We start from the raw sequence: 18,802 nt of genomic DNA, 5'->3' as shown, positions 1-18,802 counted from the left end.
CAACAATTCTGTGTTTTTCTGTCAATATGGGGTGCTGTGTGTACATTAATGAGGAAAAAAAATTAACTTAAATGATTTTAGCAAATGGCTGCAATATAACAAAGAGTGAAAAATTTAAGGGGGTCTGAATACTTTCCGTACCCACTGTATATGAATGTTTTTAATGAATGGATTTTATAATAATACAAATAGCAATGTGTAACATTTTACCATATTTAGTGCAACACTTTTATTTGTTCCCCACAAAATATTGTTTTTTTTACTAAATGTTTGTATTTCTAAAATTATTGTGCACTGATTTTTCTAGAATAACTTTTGCTGCTGAATTATCCACTAACCTAGTTTATGATAAGTTTTTGTCATAGATTATAAATATACATAGGCCTATATTTTTTCATATTTATTGTTTATTTTATTTTTCTTTATAATGAAGTAGTCTGTATCTAGTAGATTGTGAAAGAATGATTATCAGTTCCACACAGAGAGATATATGAATTCTACATTTATTTAAATGAGGGAAAAAAACTTCACTGGTATCGGATCGGTATCGGTATCGGCCAATACCGAACCCTAGGTATCGGAATCGGTATCGGAGGCGAAAAAGGCGGATCGGAGCAGGTTTGAAACGACATGAGGGTGAGCAATTAATGACAGAATTTTCATTTTTGGTTGAACTAACCCTTTAAAGAACACAGACGCAACATCTCATTTACATATCAACCAACACAATATACCAAGCGCAGAACAAATTAGCGTAGTCGCAAATAAAGAATAAAGAAATAAAGAAGCCACAGTATGCTGAAAAGAACCGAAGGACAAAAAAATGAAGGGTTGCAAGAAGTTTTGATAGACCTAGTATTGTATGACTCCTAGTTGAGGGTTCCAAGTCGTCTTTTATTTCCTGAAGCAAATTAAAAATAACATGGCATGGCAAACGATAGTACTCTCCTCCCATAAATTTTGCGTCTGAAAGGGAGACTCCTACAAATACATATTCAATAAGGTGCGGTGCAAAAATAACTGTGTCCACACCTTTTCAGCGTTAATTCGTGACTGCACATCTTTAGTAAAACCTGACAGTACAATTTTAACACCAAAAGACGGTTTGCGCTGGTGCAAGCTGTTAGTAAAACTGGATCTTGGTGTTTTGTTTTTTATTTTGACAAAATAGTATAGAATTGTATTATAATTTTAATAATCTTAAAATTATTATTAACTCCTTTGTGTCATCAAGGATTTTAATATTGTTGCATCCCTAATTTTTTAGTGTTTTTTTAAATACTTTGAAATCATTCAGTAAGCAATCAGTTACAACTGCAGCAAAGAAAGAATGGCAGCAACCAATCAAAACAGGGGAGGCGGGGCTAAACTTCTGGTGATGGAATACTGTGGGGAAGATCACAGAGGTCAAAGGGTTACCAAGTTAGAAACACTTAATACAAATGTGACTGCTGTAGAGAGAAGCGGAAAGAATCATGCGGTTGTGGCACCATAGGCAATTCCCTAGTTCCCCAGGACTTCCAGGTATGATTCATCAGCCTGCTTAGATGACGGATGCAGACTGAACTGGGGCCTCCATTCAGAAGCATTCAGTCTGCACATGCTCCGAAGAACCACTCTCCACAACACTATCTGTGGGTCACACACCACAAGCTGGAGAGTGAGTTAGAGAAGCTATCACATATAGCTCTGAACAAATGGCAATTATCACCATGGAGCCAATTATATGAAGCCAAGCAGAGCGCTCAAGGGCTTCGTATGCGTTAATTTAAACCTAATTAAAACAGATCAAATAATTAGCCAGCTGCACTATTACAAAGGCATCATCATCAGTGTGTGGAGGGATTATAATCAAAAAAATACATATTGATAAATGTCATTTAGACAGTCAGCACAATGAGTTAGAAAACACAATATATCTAATACAGGTACCTGCACTCCCTCTATCCAGCAGTGAATGGATCCAGTTGGAGGCCCCCTGTTTGAAGTCTCGGAGCAGCAGGGCAGTATCTCTCCTCACCATGCTCAAAGTGCTCACCTTCTCCACCTGCTTCTCCACCTGTGGATCTGTGCCTACACACAGCAGAGAGGGAAAAAAGGAAATAGTAAATAACATACAGTAGGGGTCAAAAAATCCAAATTGTAAGTGTGGGAATCAAACAAACAAAATTAAATAAAAAATATAAAAAAATAAAGAATGAAAGAAAAAATAAAACAAATTAGTAGAAACAATTAAAAATTAAATAATTTTTTTTTTATCTAAACAAAAGAACAAAACCTTTTTAAAATTAAAGAAATGACAATGTTAAATCACAAGAAATTTTTTTAGGTCGTTAATGAAATCAGCAAATTTAAGACATGCATGTGAAAAAATTGGTACAAAAAAACTTGTAGAGCTGTCATTAAAGCAAACAGACGAGAAACCAAATGCTAAGAGATTATATTACATATATATATATATATATATATATATATATATATATATATATATATTGTTCATGTTGTGTTATATGTAAATTTTAGCAAATCTATGACATACATTGTAATGTTGTGATGCCCAAATTCATCTAAATTGTGATGCCTCATGTTGTTCCAGTTATTTTGACCTGCAGCAGATTTTATTTTTCCAGAAAATGTTAATGTTACCGAAAAATTCATAATTTTTGTACTAATAATATAATTTTTTATTTTATAAACCCACTTTATAATTAGATTTTTATAATTTATCATTTCATTTTATAAAAATAGTATTTTTAACCCAATTTGTTACACTTGTGTTCCAAAATCACCAGCCTACAAAAAAACTGCTTTTAAATTATGGTTATGCTATATTATTACCAAATATTTGTATCAATATTTTTATCAACTTGTTTTCCTTATTATTAGCACAGGTTTTGTATTTATTTTTAGAACTGATTGATCATAGGCCCATCGATCAGAGTTAATACACCTCCATTTTTGAATACAAAAGAAATACAAAACCTGTGATAATATGCTGACAAAAAGATTAAATCCAAGACTTGTAATAATACAGCATAATGAGAGATTTACAAGCAATTTTTAAAAAGCAGGTAATTTCTGACAGGAACACCAAATTAGGTAAAGGATTTTCAGAGGAGCACAAGCGTTATATATTAAAAATGCAAAATAGAAGCATTTTAACTTAATTTGCTGCTCTGTTCTCTGAGAACGAATCAGAACAGAAGAGATATAGATTTTAAATATCCAGTACTACTGTAACACAAAGACAATATTGCATTCGTTCTCCAGCAGAGGAAAGAAAATACAAGCCGTGGGCCACCGATTTGACTTCACCATTACTATGATTGAAAACACTACTAATCGAAACATTTATAACAAAATACAAGCCTATTAATCTATTCCTGATGTGTGTGGCTTCACTTAACTTTACTTGTTGAAATCATTCATCATCATTAAGGTGTATACACTTCCTAAATTGCGAATATGCTAAACTTTTACCAGCGATAAATTATGCATCGGACCTGACGGTTCCAGCTCGCTAATAACCCGAGTCACAACACAGCACTATTTGTCATAAAATCCTATTACTGCCCCAGACTGACCTGCGTAAGCGCTGAGGCAGCGTGAGAGCACACTGAGGGGCAACAGAGGGTCCATGAGGGTGAGCAGGCGGGATGGCGAGGCGTACACGGTGAGCAGGGTGGCGGGGTACGCGGCGACGATGCCATCCGGCATGCGCACGCCGTGAGCAGCGGCCCGCATCGACACAGTCACACACAGATTTCCTCCTGCGCTGTCACCGGCCAAACACACACGCTCACCGGTCCAACCTGAGGAGGAGAAGGGCCAACAGAACAGATTTAGGAAGGAGCAGACCAGAAAATGAAGTGAGCAATAGATCAAATAAAAAATGATTGAGAATCAAGAAGATAAATATACTCTATAATTTTCAACTTCAAATGAGGTCACATTTTTTGCACTGATCTGAGGCACTCTGGCGTGGTTTTCACACCAAAGACACCCAAAGAGAGTTATTAGCAGCGCGTGATCCGCGTCATGATCCTGAGATAGATAGCAGAGGTGAGAGAACACTGAATGATGAATATGTTTACGCTGCTGTAGTCAGACCGAGTGTGAGCTGAGTTTCAATAGGCGTCTTTGTTCCCTGTGGGATCTCGACACCAGCACAGCACAACAGTATGACAGACCATCAAGTCAGCCAATTTCACTTGTCTTGTACCTTAATCAGTTTTCTTAAGGACTAATCAAGTGGCTGAATGACACAATGTCGAAAAAATAGAATTAATCATTTAAAAGCAGTCTGGGAGATGGATGATGCGATTACTGTAAATATTGTATTTAGTGTTCCATTAAAGTGGTAATAAAACTAACAAAATTAAATTAATAAAATAAAATATTTCTCTACAAAATGTGATCTGGCATTCTGGAGGGAACCTTTTTTTTTTGGAGTGCAGTTTTTTTTTATACCTCTGATGGGTGAATGTCAACCTCAAAAAAGACAGCATGACTAAGCAAAAAAAGGGTTGACAAGTGCTGCCACCTCCCACTGAAAGTGAACTGGGAATGTTGGGTTATTGCATACTGCATAAAGCATTCAGTCCTAAAAGCATAAAGTTCATAAAAGCACAAAAGCTTCAAATCAGCATGAAATGGAAATTCACTCGATTTTGTAAATGCATGCAAGATTGTGAACAAGTCATGTTTCTTATATTCCACACAATATTTAATCAAAATGTCATAACTGGACCTTCCAGTGAAAAAGACAGACTTCCTTCTGTTGACATATGCCAGACTTCTCCAATAATTTAGTTTGCTTAAACCCCTGCAAGTTCACATTAATCTGCCTCCACTTTTGAGTGCAATATCGGCATCTCAAAATCCAGCAGAATGAAGTGTCCGCCCAATATTTTTTTCTTTTTCAATAAGCCATTACACACTGATGTTCATCACAATGTGGAGAAAAAAAGATATGTCACTGCTTTCATTTCATCACAAATTTAAGAAACAAATATGAATCACTGGTATCATGTGATCAGGAAGTATTAAGACAGGGCTATTGCCCTCACCTAGCAGGTTGTGGTTCTTGATGGCCCAGCAGTAGGCATAGAAACATTCTTCCAAAGCCCGAGGAAATGGGGCTTCAGGGGCCAGAGAATAGTCCACCGAAAGGACGGGGGCATTCAGGTCTTGAGACCAGCTCCTCAGATACGGCTGGAGGGAGAGACAGACACACACACACACACAAATGAAGAATCAAAATTGCTCAAATTTTAGGGTCTGGAATTCATAGATATTGTAGTATTTCTAGTCTGTTTAACAACAGAACAAGAGAAATTGGTTGCAATTCCCAGATCATGCTGACTACATGTCATGCATATTTCTATAGTGTACTTTATTAGTGGTTGAGAGGTAAGTTTTTCCTCAAATGTAGTACATCTTTTGCTTTATATTATGGCTTTATTTCATTGGTGTGTTAACAAAGTGGTTCTAGCATTGCTGACTGATGGTAAAGATCCACATTTTCAAATCCTTAACTGCTTTCCTAGCTCACACCCCTAATTCCTCTCTGAATCCTGACATCTTGTAGTTTCCAGCTTTAAGACAGTGATTTGAGTGTGACTGAGCTGCGAAAAAGAGCCTGAATTACTATCCTCTAAACGTTCACTTCAAACAGCTTCTGTCACCCTGAGTACACGCCTGACAGCACCTCACCATGCGTTTACATAAGAGAAAACACTTAAGGAATGAACATATTTCTTCTTCTCAGATATTTCAGTCTCTACCATTTTTTCTCGTTCTCCCTCTCTCAGTTTTGTTTTGTAGTTTAAAGACATGATGTGTGCTGACATGCGTCACAACATGTTGCTCTGACTGCCAGTTACATCTCGTATCAACGTGTCCATTGTTGAGTGGCGCTCGTTCAAGCAGCTAATGCATTGTGTCGAGAACGCAGGCTCCCGCTGGTGAGTGTTTATGTGACATGAAGGTGAATTTTGCATGAGAGTGGTGATAATACGATACTTTAACAGAGCAGCAGTTTCATACTTTGCACAAGGCACTGGACACAAGTGAGCGCAAATGACCAGTATCTTATTCCGTTTGCCAAGAAGCTGCTCTGCATAATACTCAAAAGAAGAGGCACTATTAAAAACCACTGAATGAATGTTCAGACATTGAGGTGGGATCCTGGGTGACTGCAGTTAATTTCTAAAGTATTCAAAATGAAAAAAAAATCATGCCATGAGCATTTCAAGTCACATGGGTAAGATGAATCTAAAGGTTAAGAGAAGCTCTTTATACTGTAGAATTTTGGTGTTTCTTCAACTATGGGTACGTTCAGAATATAACCTCTCATTAGAACACAATTTAATTGTCAACTAATAATGACAAACAGTGGACAAATATGAATCTATTAATCTTTTTTTCACCACATCTCAAATGACATATGTTTAATTACATTCTGTGTTGGAAATGGTGTTAATGGAAATGACATTTGAATTTTTTTTAGAATAGCCGACTCCTTTATTTTGCAATGACGAATTTCATAATCATAGCTAACATTTTATGTATTCTAAATACACAAAATCACATAATACTTTCAAATTTTTTGCATCATTTGACAAAATTGCAGCTTGAAATTACGCACAATAAAAATATCGTGCTAAGTGATTTTATCTTGATTTTTCTTCATACATTACGTCTAATTTCCTATCAGTCACTGATGCTGATTTTATTATTAGTAATTAGTAAACAACTATCAGCTTGCGCCAGCGCAAACCCTCATTTGGCGTTAAAGAACTACTGTCAGGTGTCTGTCTTGACTCGGGACTTGACTCGAGACTTGAATGCAAAGACTCGAGACTTACTTGTGACTTGCAAAACAACGACTTGGTCACACCTCTGGGATTTACTAAAAACACAGTGGGAAATTAGCGCTGAAAAGCGTGGACAGTTATTTTTGTGACTCACCCTATTGAATATGCATTTGTAGGAGTTTCCCTTTCAATCAGTAAATTTATGGGAGGAGAGTATTAAAATGAATTTTCCCCTCCCATCGGTCTACAAGTCTATATATTTTTTTATAAGTATAAGGAGAAAGAGAAAAAAAGATACCTCATGTGATTTGGAAGTCTGTGCCACAAAGCCTCCTCCGTGGAAGTGCAACACCAGCCATGGGGAAGGAGGACTGCACTTCGTCTTCAGGCCCAAAGAAAGATATATCGGGCCCCCCTCTGAGCGACACAGTGCTAGTAATTTCTCACTGTCCTGAAGACACAAATGGAGTGCAAGCACCAAAAGAATGAAGAGCTACATATTAAACATTTTGAAAGATTATTTAAATCACAACACAATTTCCTGAACAATACTTATTTTGAATCTCCGTGCCCCACACAGAGGCAAAAACTCTCATTTAGGCAAGAGACGAGTAATTAAATGCTACAGACGTGCAGTTCTTAAACACGTTTGCGCTGCAGCTGGATCAATAGGAGTTCAAAGGGTGTAAAGCAAAGTCAAGCAGGCTTTTTAAAACATCATTACATCCAAGTCATCTATACTGCAACCAATTCAAGTCCTCCCCATGACACCGAGAGGTATATCAGGAATTAAAGGGCTTTAAGTAAAGGATAAAAGGAGAAAGAGTCAAGCTCAACCACTTTATTTAGCTAAGCACACCTCATTAAGACTGGCGGTGCTGTTATTCATTCCTCGCTATCTGTGCATATTTATTTTTGTATTTATTTACAAGATAAGAGCATGTAGAGTGGAAAATTGACTCCCTTTGAAGAACAGAGAATTCATAAAAATGAAAAGTTCATGCTTGAGCTTCTGTGAGGAGGAGAGGGAAGACGTAAGCGAGAGACGATTATGATTCAAGACTAATTAAGACTGTCCATGACATCAATGTGAACTGCTGTACCTGTCCTTCTCTCAGCTCATATGAGATCAATCTCATCTGCACAGGCCCCGGGCCAATATGAGCTGCAGGAGGACACACAGTCACCGTGTGGGTGGGATCTGCCACCAACGGCAGGTCAAAGGGCATGGGGGGAACAGAAAGAGCTCGATTCACCTTCACCTGTGTGGCCGTCATAGACACCAGACTCTTGAGAGAGATAGAGAGAGATGAAATAGAGCACAGATTAATTTCCGTTTCATTACTATGTGAATTGAACTTTGCAATATGAGAACTTACACAGGTTATAAGTGCTCAGTGTGCAATCTGATCGGCTGTAGCAAAAGATAGTCAAGTATATTAAAAAAACACTGGTGCAAGGAGTACGTCAATAGAGTTTTACTACTCAAGGGAACTGCTTTTAACAATTCTGATGCCTGATCCATGAGAGTACTGCAAGTAGGGCAAAAAATTAATTTGGGGATTATTCTGACAAATATATTCACTGCAATTTGAACTGCAATGAGTACTCTGCTGTCAGAACTCTTTAAATGTGTTCAAACTCCGAGTTGAGCCAAACATGAACAGAGTAAAAATTAAGCCAGTTCTATTCAAACCCACATTGGGCCTAAATTTAAAAGTAGAATTTTTTGGTCCACTTTAATTGTGAAATGGATTTAGCCAACGTGGAAATAAACTTATTCTGTCCACCACAGTGGCCTTTTTTTTTTCTTTTTTTTTTACCAGCCTTACTTAATTTTTCATTGTATTTCACATTTGGCTGGTATCCAGTGTTCAATTAGTATCTAAGCCTCAGCTCACTTTTCATTCATAGCTTTTTTTAATCCCAGTTAAGTAAAATAATATAATATAATATAATATAATATAATATATAATACAAAAAATAATAGTAATAAATTATCATCATCAACACTGTGAAGGTTACAATTTCATTATTACAGTGATAATCTGCTTTTGGCATAATTTCTTCACTTTCATGCAGATTAGTTTTTTTTTTATTCAAAAGAAAATCATTTTGAGATGTGACTTGCATTATTATTAAAACTGAAGGTTATATAATTTTCTTTCAAATAATTGTGCTGCCTTAATGAAAACTGGCAGGATGGTTAATACTAACTGATAGAACTTCAGTCTCCGTTACGTTCCAGAATGTCTTCCAAAAATGAACATCCAGGTTCTGAGTGATGCGTTCATACTCCTGACCTCTCAGATCAGGGTCAATGGCATACTTCCCAGAGGTCAGGAAAGAACTGGCTGCTACACCTTAGAGAAACACAGACAAATAGACAGACAGATGAACGGCTGTCTACATACAGTAACTGGCATATTACACCAGGGCATCATACTTAGACAGTAAAACAGAGGGGAAAGACATGAAAGTGGGTTCCAAATCAACAGAAACACACAGATATCCAGCTGAAAATCGCATCATCTTACCTTAACAAACATGCACAAGCAATTAGTATAATAATTTACAAACATCACTAGACTGATCTGTAACCACTCTTGCCTTTTCTGTTCTCATGCTAAAATTCAGCATATGAACTAGGGGTGGGAGGAAAACAATTCTCTGATGCATCGCAATTCTGAATGGTTTCTAAAAACTTCAGAATAGATCCTCATTTGTTTTTTTCCTACATATGTGCAAAGGCACTTGTGTGCACTAGAGAGAGCCAGTATTTCAGTGTTTTCTCTTCTTATTTAAGGACAGGACAAAACATCTGATATGCTAAAACAGATCTGTGCATTAGTGTGAATGCAGCCTATTAAACCTGCTGTCTGTCATCAGTAATAATCAATCAGCAATAATGAGAAAAAAGAGAAAAATCCATCACTGCGCTTGTCTGGAAAACATTCAGATACTAAAAGCACTCTCAGATACTGCAGGCACTTTTTGTTTATTGCTTGTAATGCGTTTCTTTGTTCCCTTTTATTACTATATATTTGCTTGAAGCTATAGTTATTAATAATAATTAGTTAATAATCCTTCACATACAATTGATTAATTTATTAATTCGTAAAGTACTTATAATTATATAATTCATAATTAAAATACACAATTAAATTGAATATTCAGAGTAAACTCATTATTAATAATAACAAAATATTCCCACCCCAAGCAGGAACAGGGACTGACCATCTCTCTAGAGGGAACAGGATAATCTACCAGCAGAATGGATGACAGTTTTGGGAAAGACACAAATTTCTCTCATTCATACTGCCCTCTTTGAAAGCTACTCACCATATGGAGCAATATCTCCTGCCTCCACTAGGGTGCAGCATTGAGCACAAAAGACAATATTAGAATGCCTCTGCAGGTCAGAGTCTATACAACTGCACTTTTGTGTCTTAAATGAGCACTAGAGGAAAACCTGCTGTGCAGACATTCGCAAAGATTAAGTAGTGTGAAACAGTGACCTCCTCACATAAATCAAGGGACATATAAAGAAAGCTTTATCAGGGCATGCTGAACGTGACAGCTCTACTGACCTATCCCTGACTGATGCTTCTTGTAGTTGTCTCCAAAGGCAACCAGGCTAATAGCAATTGACTGCAGGAATGGACGGATGGCAGGAGTAAACTAAAGGTAAAGCGAACAAGATATTCAGCTGGATAATTTTCACCTTAAAACAAGAAACATATTGCACCAAAAAGTTGACAGCAAAAACAATAATACTGTGAAATATTATTACAATTTAAAATGGTTTTCTATTTTTATAGATTGTAAAATGTTAATGTTACTGTGATTACTCCAGTCTTTAGTGTCACATGGTCCTTCAGAAATCATACAAATATGCTGATTTGGTACTAATGTTTGGAAGCATTTCTTATTATTATCAATGTTGAAAACAGTTGTGCTGCTTAATATTTTTGTAAAATGAGCCATTGATGAATAGAAGAAATAGCATTTATAGAAATATAAATGTTTCTAATATTGTAAATGATCAATTTTATATAACCTTGCTGAATAGTTTTAATTAAATTAAACCGAAATCTTACTGACCCTAACCTTTTGAACAGCAGTGTGCATATATTTTCACATATACATATCTGTGTGTGTCTATCAATGATTTCTGAAGGATCATGTGACACTAAAGAGCGGAGCAATGGCTGCTAAAAAAATCTGCTTTGTCATGACATATTTTCAAATAGAACACAGTTATTTTAAATTGTATTAATATTTCACAATATTACTGATTTGACTGTATTTTTGATCACATAAATGCAAACATGGTGAGCATAAGAGACTTCCTTCAAAAACATAAAAATACATTTTGAATCCATTTGCCAACAACAATTGAAATAACTTTGGATATCAACCTTATATTAAGTGTATAAACATTGCAATCATTGGTCAATGAAATTCTGAAATTCATAAGCTCATGTGCTCATAAACAAACACACCTGAAATCCAACACAGCGGCCGTAGAAGCAGCCCTTGTGCATGGAGGCGTACTCTCTCAGGAAGCTCTGACTGAGGCCACTTTCCTCCTGGAAGAAGAGGTTGCCATGGCTGTTGTCATGAAGCAGTCTCTGAGCTAGATAGAGCAGCGCCCTGAGCTGACACAGAGCGCTACAGTACGCCTCTATCTCTGCTGCATTGTGGCTCACGCGGAAAAAGATGCTTCGCCTGTTGGATGTGATATAGCGCCCTTTGTGAATGATGTGGAGGAGGCAACAGCGCACCACCTAGAGAAGAGGGTGACAACAAGTGAGATGAGGGCTGAACGGAGGTGTATGCTAGAAAACAATAAGCAAATGCATCAAGCAGGAGAGAGGAAAATGACAGAATTTTCATTTTTGGGTGAACTATTCCTTTAACAACTGCAGGGTTTGTAAACCAGTTAACTGTGATGACTAACTGCTGAAAAAGATGCACTGGGAGCAGCTATTTTTATCAGGGAGGAAACACACAAATGACTTCTCTTGCCCTCAAGCTAACTCATTATAATCATAAAAACACAGTCAGAAACGCACCTTAACAAGGGAGCGATATCCATTGGCGGGGATATGAGGGTCAAAGTCAAAATGGTGATAGATGGCAGCGAATCCAGAGATGACAGGCTCCAGGCTCCGGGCGTGCTCCTGGATGGTGGTCATGGCGTCCACCAGGCGCTGAGCTGCGTCCCCGGCTTGGCCCTTTGTGGCCCCAGAGAAGAAGGCGGCATTTTCTTCACAGACATCATATAAAGCAGTGAACACTGCCTTGGTGTCCATCACTACATGGAATCAGATGGGTTGAGGACAGAATAATTACTTCAGATTGGCACATACTCTGACACACTTTAAAGCCAATATAGAGTGATTAAGCTCAGGACAAAAGCCAAGCACTTGCATAGGCTGTGGTTATAAACAGCACTATAAACATTTAATAGATCCGTCAACTGGAAATACTTCAGCCAAAGCACTTCAGAAAATCATTTTCTTCATCAGTACTTTGTCATATTTTCCAGTAAACATCCTTAAAACAAGATAAATGCACTTAAGATTTCATTAAACATTAGGATTTGGTTTAAGAGTACATACATTACCATTACAAAGTTTGGCAACTGAAAGATTTTTATTGTTATTTTTTAATTTTTTTTAAATGCAAGGATGCATCAAACAGATTAAAAGTTATATTTCAAATAAATGCTGTTCTTTTGACTTTTAATTCATCAAAAAAAATCCTGAAATCCAGTTTTTAACATTAATAATAATAAAAATAATAAAAGGATCATGAGATACTCAAGACCGGAATAATAGCTGTGGCTAATGGGAACACAAAGATATAATCTATAAAAACAAGTAAATTTTTTATTTAAAGGGGTCATATGATGCTGCTAAAAAGAACATTATTTTGTGTATTTGGTGTAATGAAATGTGTTTATGCGGTTTAAAGTAAAAAAAACACATTATTTTCCACATACTGTACATTATTGTTTCTCCTCTATGCCCCGCCTTTTTGAAACGCGTCGATTTTTACAAAACTAATCGGTCTGAAAAGCGAGGTGTGCTCTGATTGGCCAGATATCCAATGCGTTGTGATTGGCCGAATACCTCAAGCGTGAGACGGAAATGTTACGCCCCTTACCATACTGTGAAGGCGTGTCCCGGCCGGAGTGACGATTAAAACCCATTATAAACGAGGCATTTGTTGCATCCAGTGGGGACATAATTACTGATTATAATGACTTATACTGTCTTTTTACGCGTTGCGTTGCGCCGCGTAAACATAAAACCCTGTCTGTATTTGTGATCAGAGAAATGACAAACAAGTGCTACTCTAAACTGCTCAAAACTCGCGTTTGAATCATCAGTGGCAAATCCTTTAAATGAAAACGTACTTACGTGAGTCAGAACTGCCGGCATTTTTACGTTACTCTCCCAGGATCAGTAAACAGTCCTCCATCAAATGTGCTGGCGATCCACAGCACTAAGTTGATGTATTCCCTCTGCGACCAGCACGGATCAGCTCTAGGCATGACGAAGCGGATATCGTCCTCTTTTGGAAGACCAAACAAAGTAGTTTTGCTTTCACAACGAAAAACACAGCGGCCTACCGTGTGCGAAAGCCCCGGCTTAGCCTGAGCTGAGGCCGGGCAAGAGTGAGCTGAGGCGGCGGGGTCGAGAACGGCGGTCCCGGCGAAGGAGCGGTGAAAACGGTGAAAGCCGATCCGGTGATCCACAGCACTAAGTTGATGTATTTCCTCAGCGACCAGCACGGATCAGCTCTAGGCATGATGAAGCGGATATCGTCCTCTTTTGGAAGGCCAAACAAAGTAGTTTCGCTTTCACAATGAAGCACACAGCGTCTTCAGGACATGGCTGCAGCGTCAACAATACTACAGCGAGAATAAAAGTTACGCCTTCTTTCTGTGCGTGAACATTTGGGCGGCGTTATGCAAATCTTCCCAGATCGTGACGTAGGTATGTGGGGGCGTGTTAGAACGAGCCGTTTTAGGTAGGCGTGGTTAACTCTTAACTTTTATAAAGAATATCTCTTATATATATCAATATATACAATGATCACCGTAAAATAAGACAAAAACAGTTTTAAATAAAATGATTTTTTTAACAGTTCAGTGCTTGTGAAAACATACTCAGCTAATAAGTCCTACAACTATCACACAAAGAACTACACATCCAACAGACTTTATGAGGACACATTATGATACACTGTCACCTTGAAGATGCTGACTCTTAAGAAAACTGCAATTGCACGTTTTCTCTATAGGAAAAGACAGGAGCAAACTAAAGGGGACAGAAGCTGTGGACAGTTTCACAGGACATACTAGTGAGTAACCATGGGCATCAGCCTGCTACTGTACAGTCACACACTCATGCACATTTATCTGATCAGGATTGACATGCCAGATACAGAGACAATACAGGTGAGTAAGGTCTCTCAGTGACAAGATTAGGTATGGCTAGGTAAATCTGTTGTTCTCCGTGACAGACCAGACAACTGAGAGAATCACAAACAACTTCACAACACTAGACAATGGCAGGAATATTGGGACCCCAAACAAACCTTTGTATGTTCTCAGACAAAACCCAAAATGCAAGCAAATACATCGTAATCATTTTTATTGTCAGGTACAAACTTGGGTGCTGCCCCACAACTAAGAGTGATCAAACCCTAAACTACAGTTAAAGAAACTTTCAGTCTTACTTTACATTGGGGTGGAAAGACATTTTACAAACAACATAAAGGGTTTGTGAATTCCCCAGATACCCTCTTATCTGTTGCACATATGGTTTAAAACCGGCCCTGTCCCTTTTTCTTTCTGCCCTTTACCACAGATAAACCCTCCCAGCATTTGCCCAGTCATTCTCTTCTCAGACTTTCCAAACAGCCTTTTCCCCCACTGCCAAAGTATCCCATGTTGCCTCTCTACCTCCTCCCTGTGACTGGCCGTAATCTCTTCCCCTCATTGGCAAAAACAAACAACACATCTTCCTCTCTCATGGAGGATTGTCCTCTATTCTCTTCCATTTTTGTACCCTGTCCTCATTGTAAAGGCTGTAGCCAGACCCTGAGAGATTAGTGTTCTAATCTGTGCATGGGAAACCAAGTATGTTTTTGTGTCACTGTCACCTGCTCAACTGCTTCCATTGAGAGACTATAATCCAGCAACTATTGTAAAACTAGTCATGTGGTTTGAGAAATGACTTTTACTGCTATGCTGGGTTTCAGTTCAGAAGCAGGTATTAGATTACTGACTAAATGAACCTCATGCTTGTGAATGATCTAAATCTTTCATTATGGAAACGTGCAACTAGAGAACCTACCACTCAATCCCTTTACTCACTGAAAGACTTCCAGCACCAGTTTAACACAGTAAAACAAACACATGGACACTTGAAAACATTCCAAAGTTAAGAATTCTTAACGTTCAATAATATGAATTCAAGGCTTTTGACCGATTTTTGAAAGAAAAACACTGACAAATCTATTTTAAATCTAGGTTAAATATGAGTTAAGCTTGATAAAAAAAAATCTCACAAATTGTAAAACAAACAAAAAAAAATGTTATCAGAAATCTCCATACAATGGAAGTCCCTCACAGACATTCATCGTAAGCCTGTAACTACCACGACACTACTGTATTAGAAATTAATGTGAAAGGGTTAGTTCACCCAAAAATGAAAATTCTGTCATTAATTACTCGTTCCAAACCCGCAAGACCTTCGTTCATCTTCGGAACACCTCCGTAGACAGCCCTCCGTAGACAGCAATGCAACTGCAATGTTTCCAGGTCCAGAAACGTAGCAAGGACATCGGTAAAATAGTCCATGTGACATCAGTCGTTCAACCGTAATTTTACAAAGCTACGAGAATACTTTTTGTGTGCAAAGAAAACAGTAATAACATAATTTATTCAACAATTCTTCTGCCCAAGTTACCATCTTATGCCATTTTGGAGAGTACCCCAGAACGTAATTAATGTAATTAACGTTAACGTAATGTTGTTTATGTTCAGCATGCCCGCCGCGCTGTCTACTGAACGTAAGCAACGCTCATTACATTGATTACATTCTGGGGTTGAATAAATGATGTTGTTATTTTCTTTGCGCACAAAAAGTATTCTCATAGCTTAGTAAAATTACGGTTGAACCACTGATGTCACATGGACTATTTTACCGATGTTCTTGCTACATTTCTGGACCTGGGAACATTCCAGTTGCATTGCTGTCTAATGAGGGTCAGAAAGCTCTCTGTCTGTGTCACCGTCCTCCGCCGCTATCGAGAGTACCATGACACATGAATACAGTCATTATTTTTGTTTTCTTTGAGCACAAAATGTATTCTCGTAGCTTTATAGCATTAAGGTTGAACCACTGATGTCACATGGACTATTTTACCGATGTTCTTGCTACATTTCTGGACCTGGGAACATTCCAGTTGCATTGCTGTCTAATGAGGGTCAGAAAGCTCTCTGATTTTATCAAAAATATCTTAATTTGTGTTCCGAAGATGAACGAAAGTCTTACGGGTTTGGAACGACATGAGGGTGAGTAATTAATGACAGAATTTTTATTTTTGGGTGAACTAACCCTTTAAAAGTAAAGAGTACAACTGTAAAAAACTAAATTATAGTAGTTTCATTGAGAAAGCTATAAATACATGTCACTTCAATTAGAAGCTAAAATTAACAAAGACTAATAACTTTAATTGAAGTTAATTAACAATTTAGTAAACTATTTAATTAACTTAAAACATATTACACTGAATACACATTACTGTTCAAAAGTTTGGGGTTGGTAAGATTTGAGAGAAGTCTCACCCGGCTGAAAAGAAAGAAAGAAAGAAAGAAAGAAAGAAAAATTAAAATAACTGTTTTCAAATTCAATACATTTTAACATGTAATGTTTTACCTTTGATGTCACAGCTGTATTTTCAGTTGTGTTCAGTGTCACATGATCCTTCAGAAATCATTCATTGTTCATTATAAATGTCTTCACTGTCACTTCTAATCAATTTAATGCATCCTAGCGGAATAAAAGGCACTCAATTCTTTAAAGGGGTCATATGATGTTGCTAAAAAGAACATTATTTTGTGTATTTGGTGTAATGAAATGTGTTTATGCGGTTTAAGGTTAAAAAAACACATTATTTTCCACATACTGTACATTATTGTTTCTCCTCTATGCCCCGCCTTTCTGAAATGCGTCGATTTTTACAAAGCTCATCGTTCTGAAAAGCGAGGTGTGCTGTGATTGGCCAGCTATCAAGTGCGTTGTGATTGGCCGAATACCTCAAGCGTGTGACGGAAATGTTACGCCCCTACCATACTGTGATGTCGTGTCCAAGCCGGAGCGACGAGACAAAAACATTAAAACCCATTATAAACGAAAATTATAAACGAGGCATTTGTTGCATCCAGTGGGGAAATAATTACGGATTATAATGACTTTTTACGCACTGCGTTGCATCGCGCCGCGTAAACATAAAACCAAGTCTGCATTTGTGATCGGAGAAATGACAAACAACAAGCGCTACTCTACACTGCCCAAAACTCACGTTTGAATCATCAGTGGCAAATCCTTTAAATGAAAACGTACTTACAGTCTGTGAGTCAGAACAGCCGGCATTGTAGTCTACTCTCCCAGGATCAGGAAACAGTCCTCCATAAACAGTGTTGTAAATACAACTTAACCACTGATTTCTAGTCGTGTCCTCTTTTGGAAGGCCAAACAAAGTAGTTTCGCTTTCACAACGAAACAGCGTCACACACCGCGGCCTTGAGTGAGCGGAGGCCGCGGGGCCTAGAGTGAGCGGAGGCCGGCTTGAGTGAGCGGATATCGTCCTCTTTTGGAAGGCCAACCTAAGTAGTTTCGCTTTCACAACGAAACACACAGCGCCTTCACGACATGGCGGCAGCAACAATACCACAGCGAATAAAAGTTACGCCTTCTTTCTTTGTGTGAACATTTGGGCGGCGTTATGCAAATCTTCCCACATAGTGACGTAGGTATGTGGGGGCGTGTTAGAACGAGCCGTTTTAGGTAGGCGTGGTTGACTCTTAACTTTTATAAAGAATATCTCTTTGGATTTGAGACTTTAGTCTTTGCAACTTTACAGATCTTCTTTATGCACCAAGAGCTTGTAACACTTCAAACAGAAAGGAAAAATTGAAATCACATCATATGACCCCTTTAAAAAAAAACTTACTGACCCCAAACTTTTGAATGGTAGTACACACACAAACACACACACACCAGAATTAAATATCTTTGCTAATATTTGCAAATTTAGTTGATGGACAGAAGATGCGAAGTAGAACATTTATCAATCAACAGTCAACTGATCAATCAGCACTGTTCATTCCAATTAGAACCACAATCGCCCTGGAAAAATCCATCAAAGAATGAAAGAACCCAACTGAAGACAGAAAAACTATGTACTTTGCTATACTTTGAACGTGATAATTCAGGTCTGCACCGATCTGCTCAATTCATCCAAACATAATACTTATCTACAGTCAAAGGCTGACCTATCCAGCTAAGCAAAATTACTTATTCAGTGACACTGCTTTACAATACATGAATACAAGTTACCCATAAAGCATACAGCACAATCCACAGCAGAGGAGCAACAACACACGTTTAAGGTACACAAGGGGGTGAAGCGGAGCTTAAGTGAGAGAATCTACAACCTAAAAACATGCAGAACAGAGCACATACACACACAGGGACTGATCCCTGGAGAGTCTGAACGTTACCCTCGTCAGAACTCATGCTGTGGTCCTTGTGCGTCCTGTCCCATCAACACCTGCACAGCCATGGAGCCAGAGAAATAGAGACATGGGAAGGGGAGGTAAACAAAAGGGGAAGACAGTAAGATAGAGTGTTTCGATTGGATGCTCTCACTTGCCCTCCCTCCCACCCGTTCATCCC

General features: G+C 38.0%; 1 protein-coding gene across 2 annotated transcripts in view; it reads right to left on the bottom strand.

Annotated features, from left to right (window-relative positions):
- The window catches only part of LOC107706458 (hormone-sensitive lipase-like), a 33,638-nt gene that overhangs the window by 8,346 nt on the left and 6,490 nt on the right, over positions 1 to 18,802 (bottom strand). Inside the window, exons 2-11 of one of the 2 annotated variants that reach the window (XM_016510173.1) lie at positions 11,897 to 12,138; positions 11,324 to 11,608; positions 10,409 to 10,499; positions 10,161 to 10,187; positions 9,036 to 9,181; positions 7,922 to 8,107; positions 7,117 to 7,269; positions 5,070 to 5,214; positions 3,585 to 3,812; positions 1,933 to 2,073 (exon numbers count right to left, since the gene is read on the bottom strand). In XM_016510173.1, the coding sequence (XP_016365659.1) occupies positions 1,933 to 2,073; positions 3,585 to 3,812; positions 5,070 to 5,214; positions 7,117 to 7,269; positions 7,922 to 8,107; positions 9,036 to 9,181; positions 10,161 to 10,187; positions 10,409 to 10,499; positions 11,324 to 11,608; positions 11,897 to 12,138 (1,644 nt within the window). The remainder of the gene's footprint in view (positions 1 to 1,932; positions 2,074 to 3,584; positions 3,813 to 5,069; positions 5,215 to 7,116; positions 7,270 to 7,921; positions 8,108 to 9,035; positions 9,182 to 10,160; positions 10,188 to 10,408; positions 10,500 to 11,323; positions 11,609 to 11,896; positions 12,139 to 18,802) is intronic. The other variant, XM_016510180.1, reaches the window with a different exon arrangement.

This window comes from Sinocyclocheilus rhinocerous, unplaced genomic scaffold (assembly GCF_001515625.1).
Source record: "Sinocyclocheilus rhinocerous isolate Xijiao unplaced genomic scaffold, SAMN03320098_v1.1 scaffold1333, whole genome shotgun sequence".
Classification (NCBI taxonomy): domain Eukaryota; kingdom Metazoa; phylum Chordata; class Actinopteri; order Cypriniformes; family Cyprinidae; genus Sinocyclocheilus; species Sinocyclocheilus rhinocerous.
This window is presented reverse-complemented; position numbering and strand designations above follow the sequence as displayed.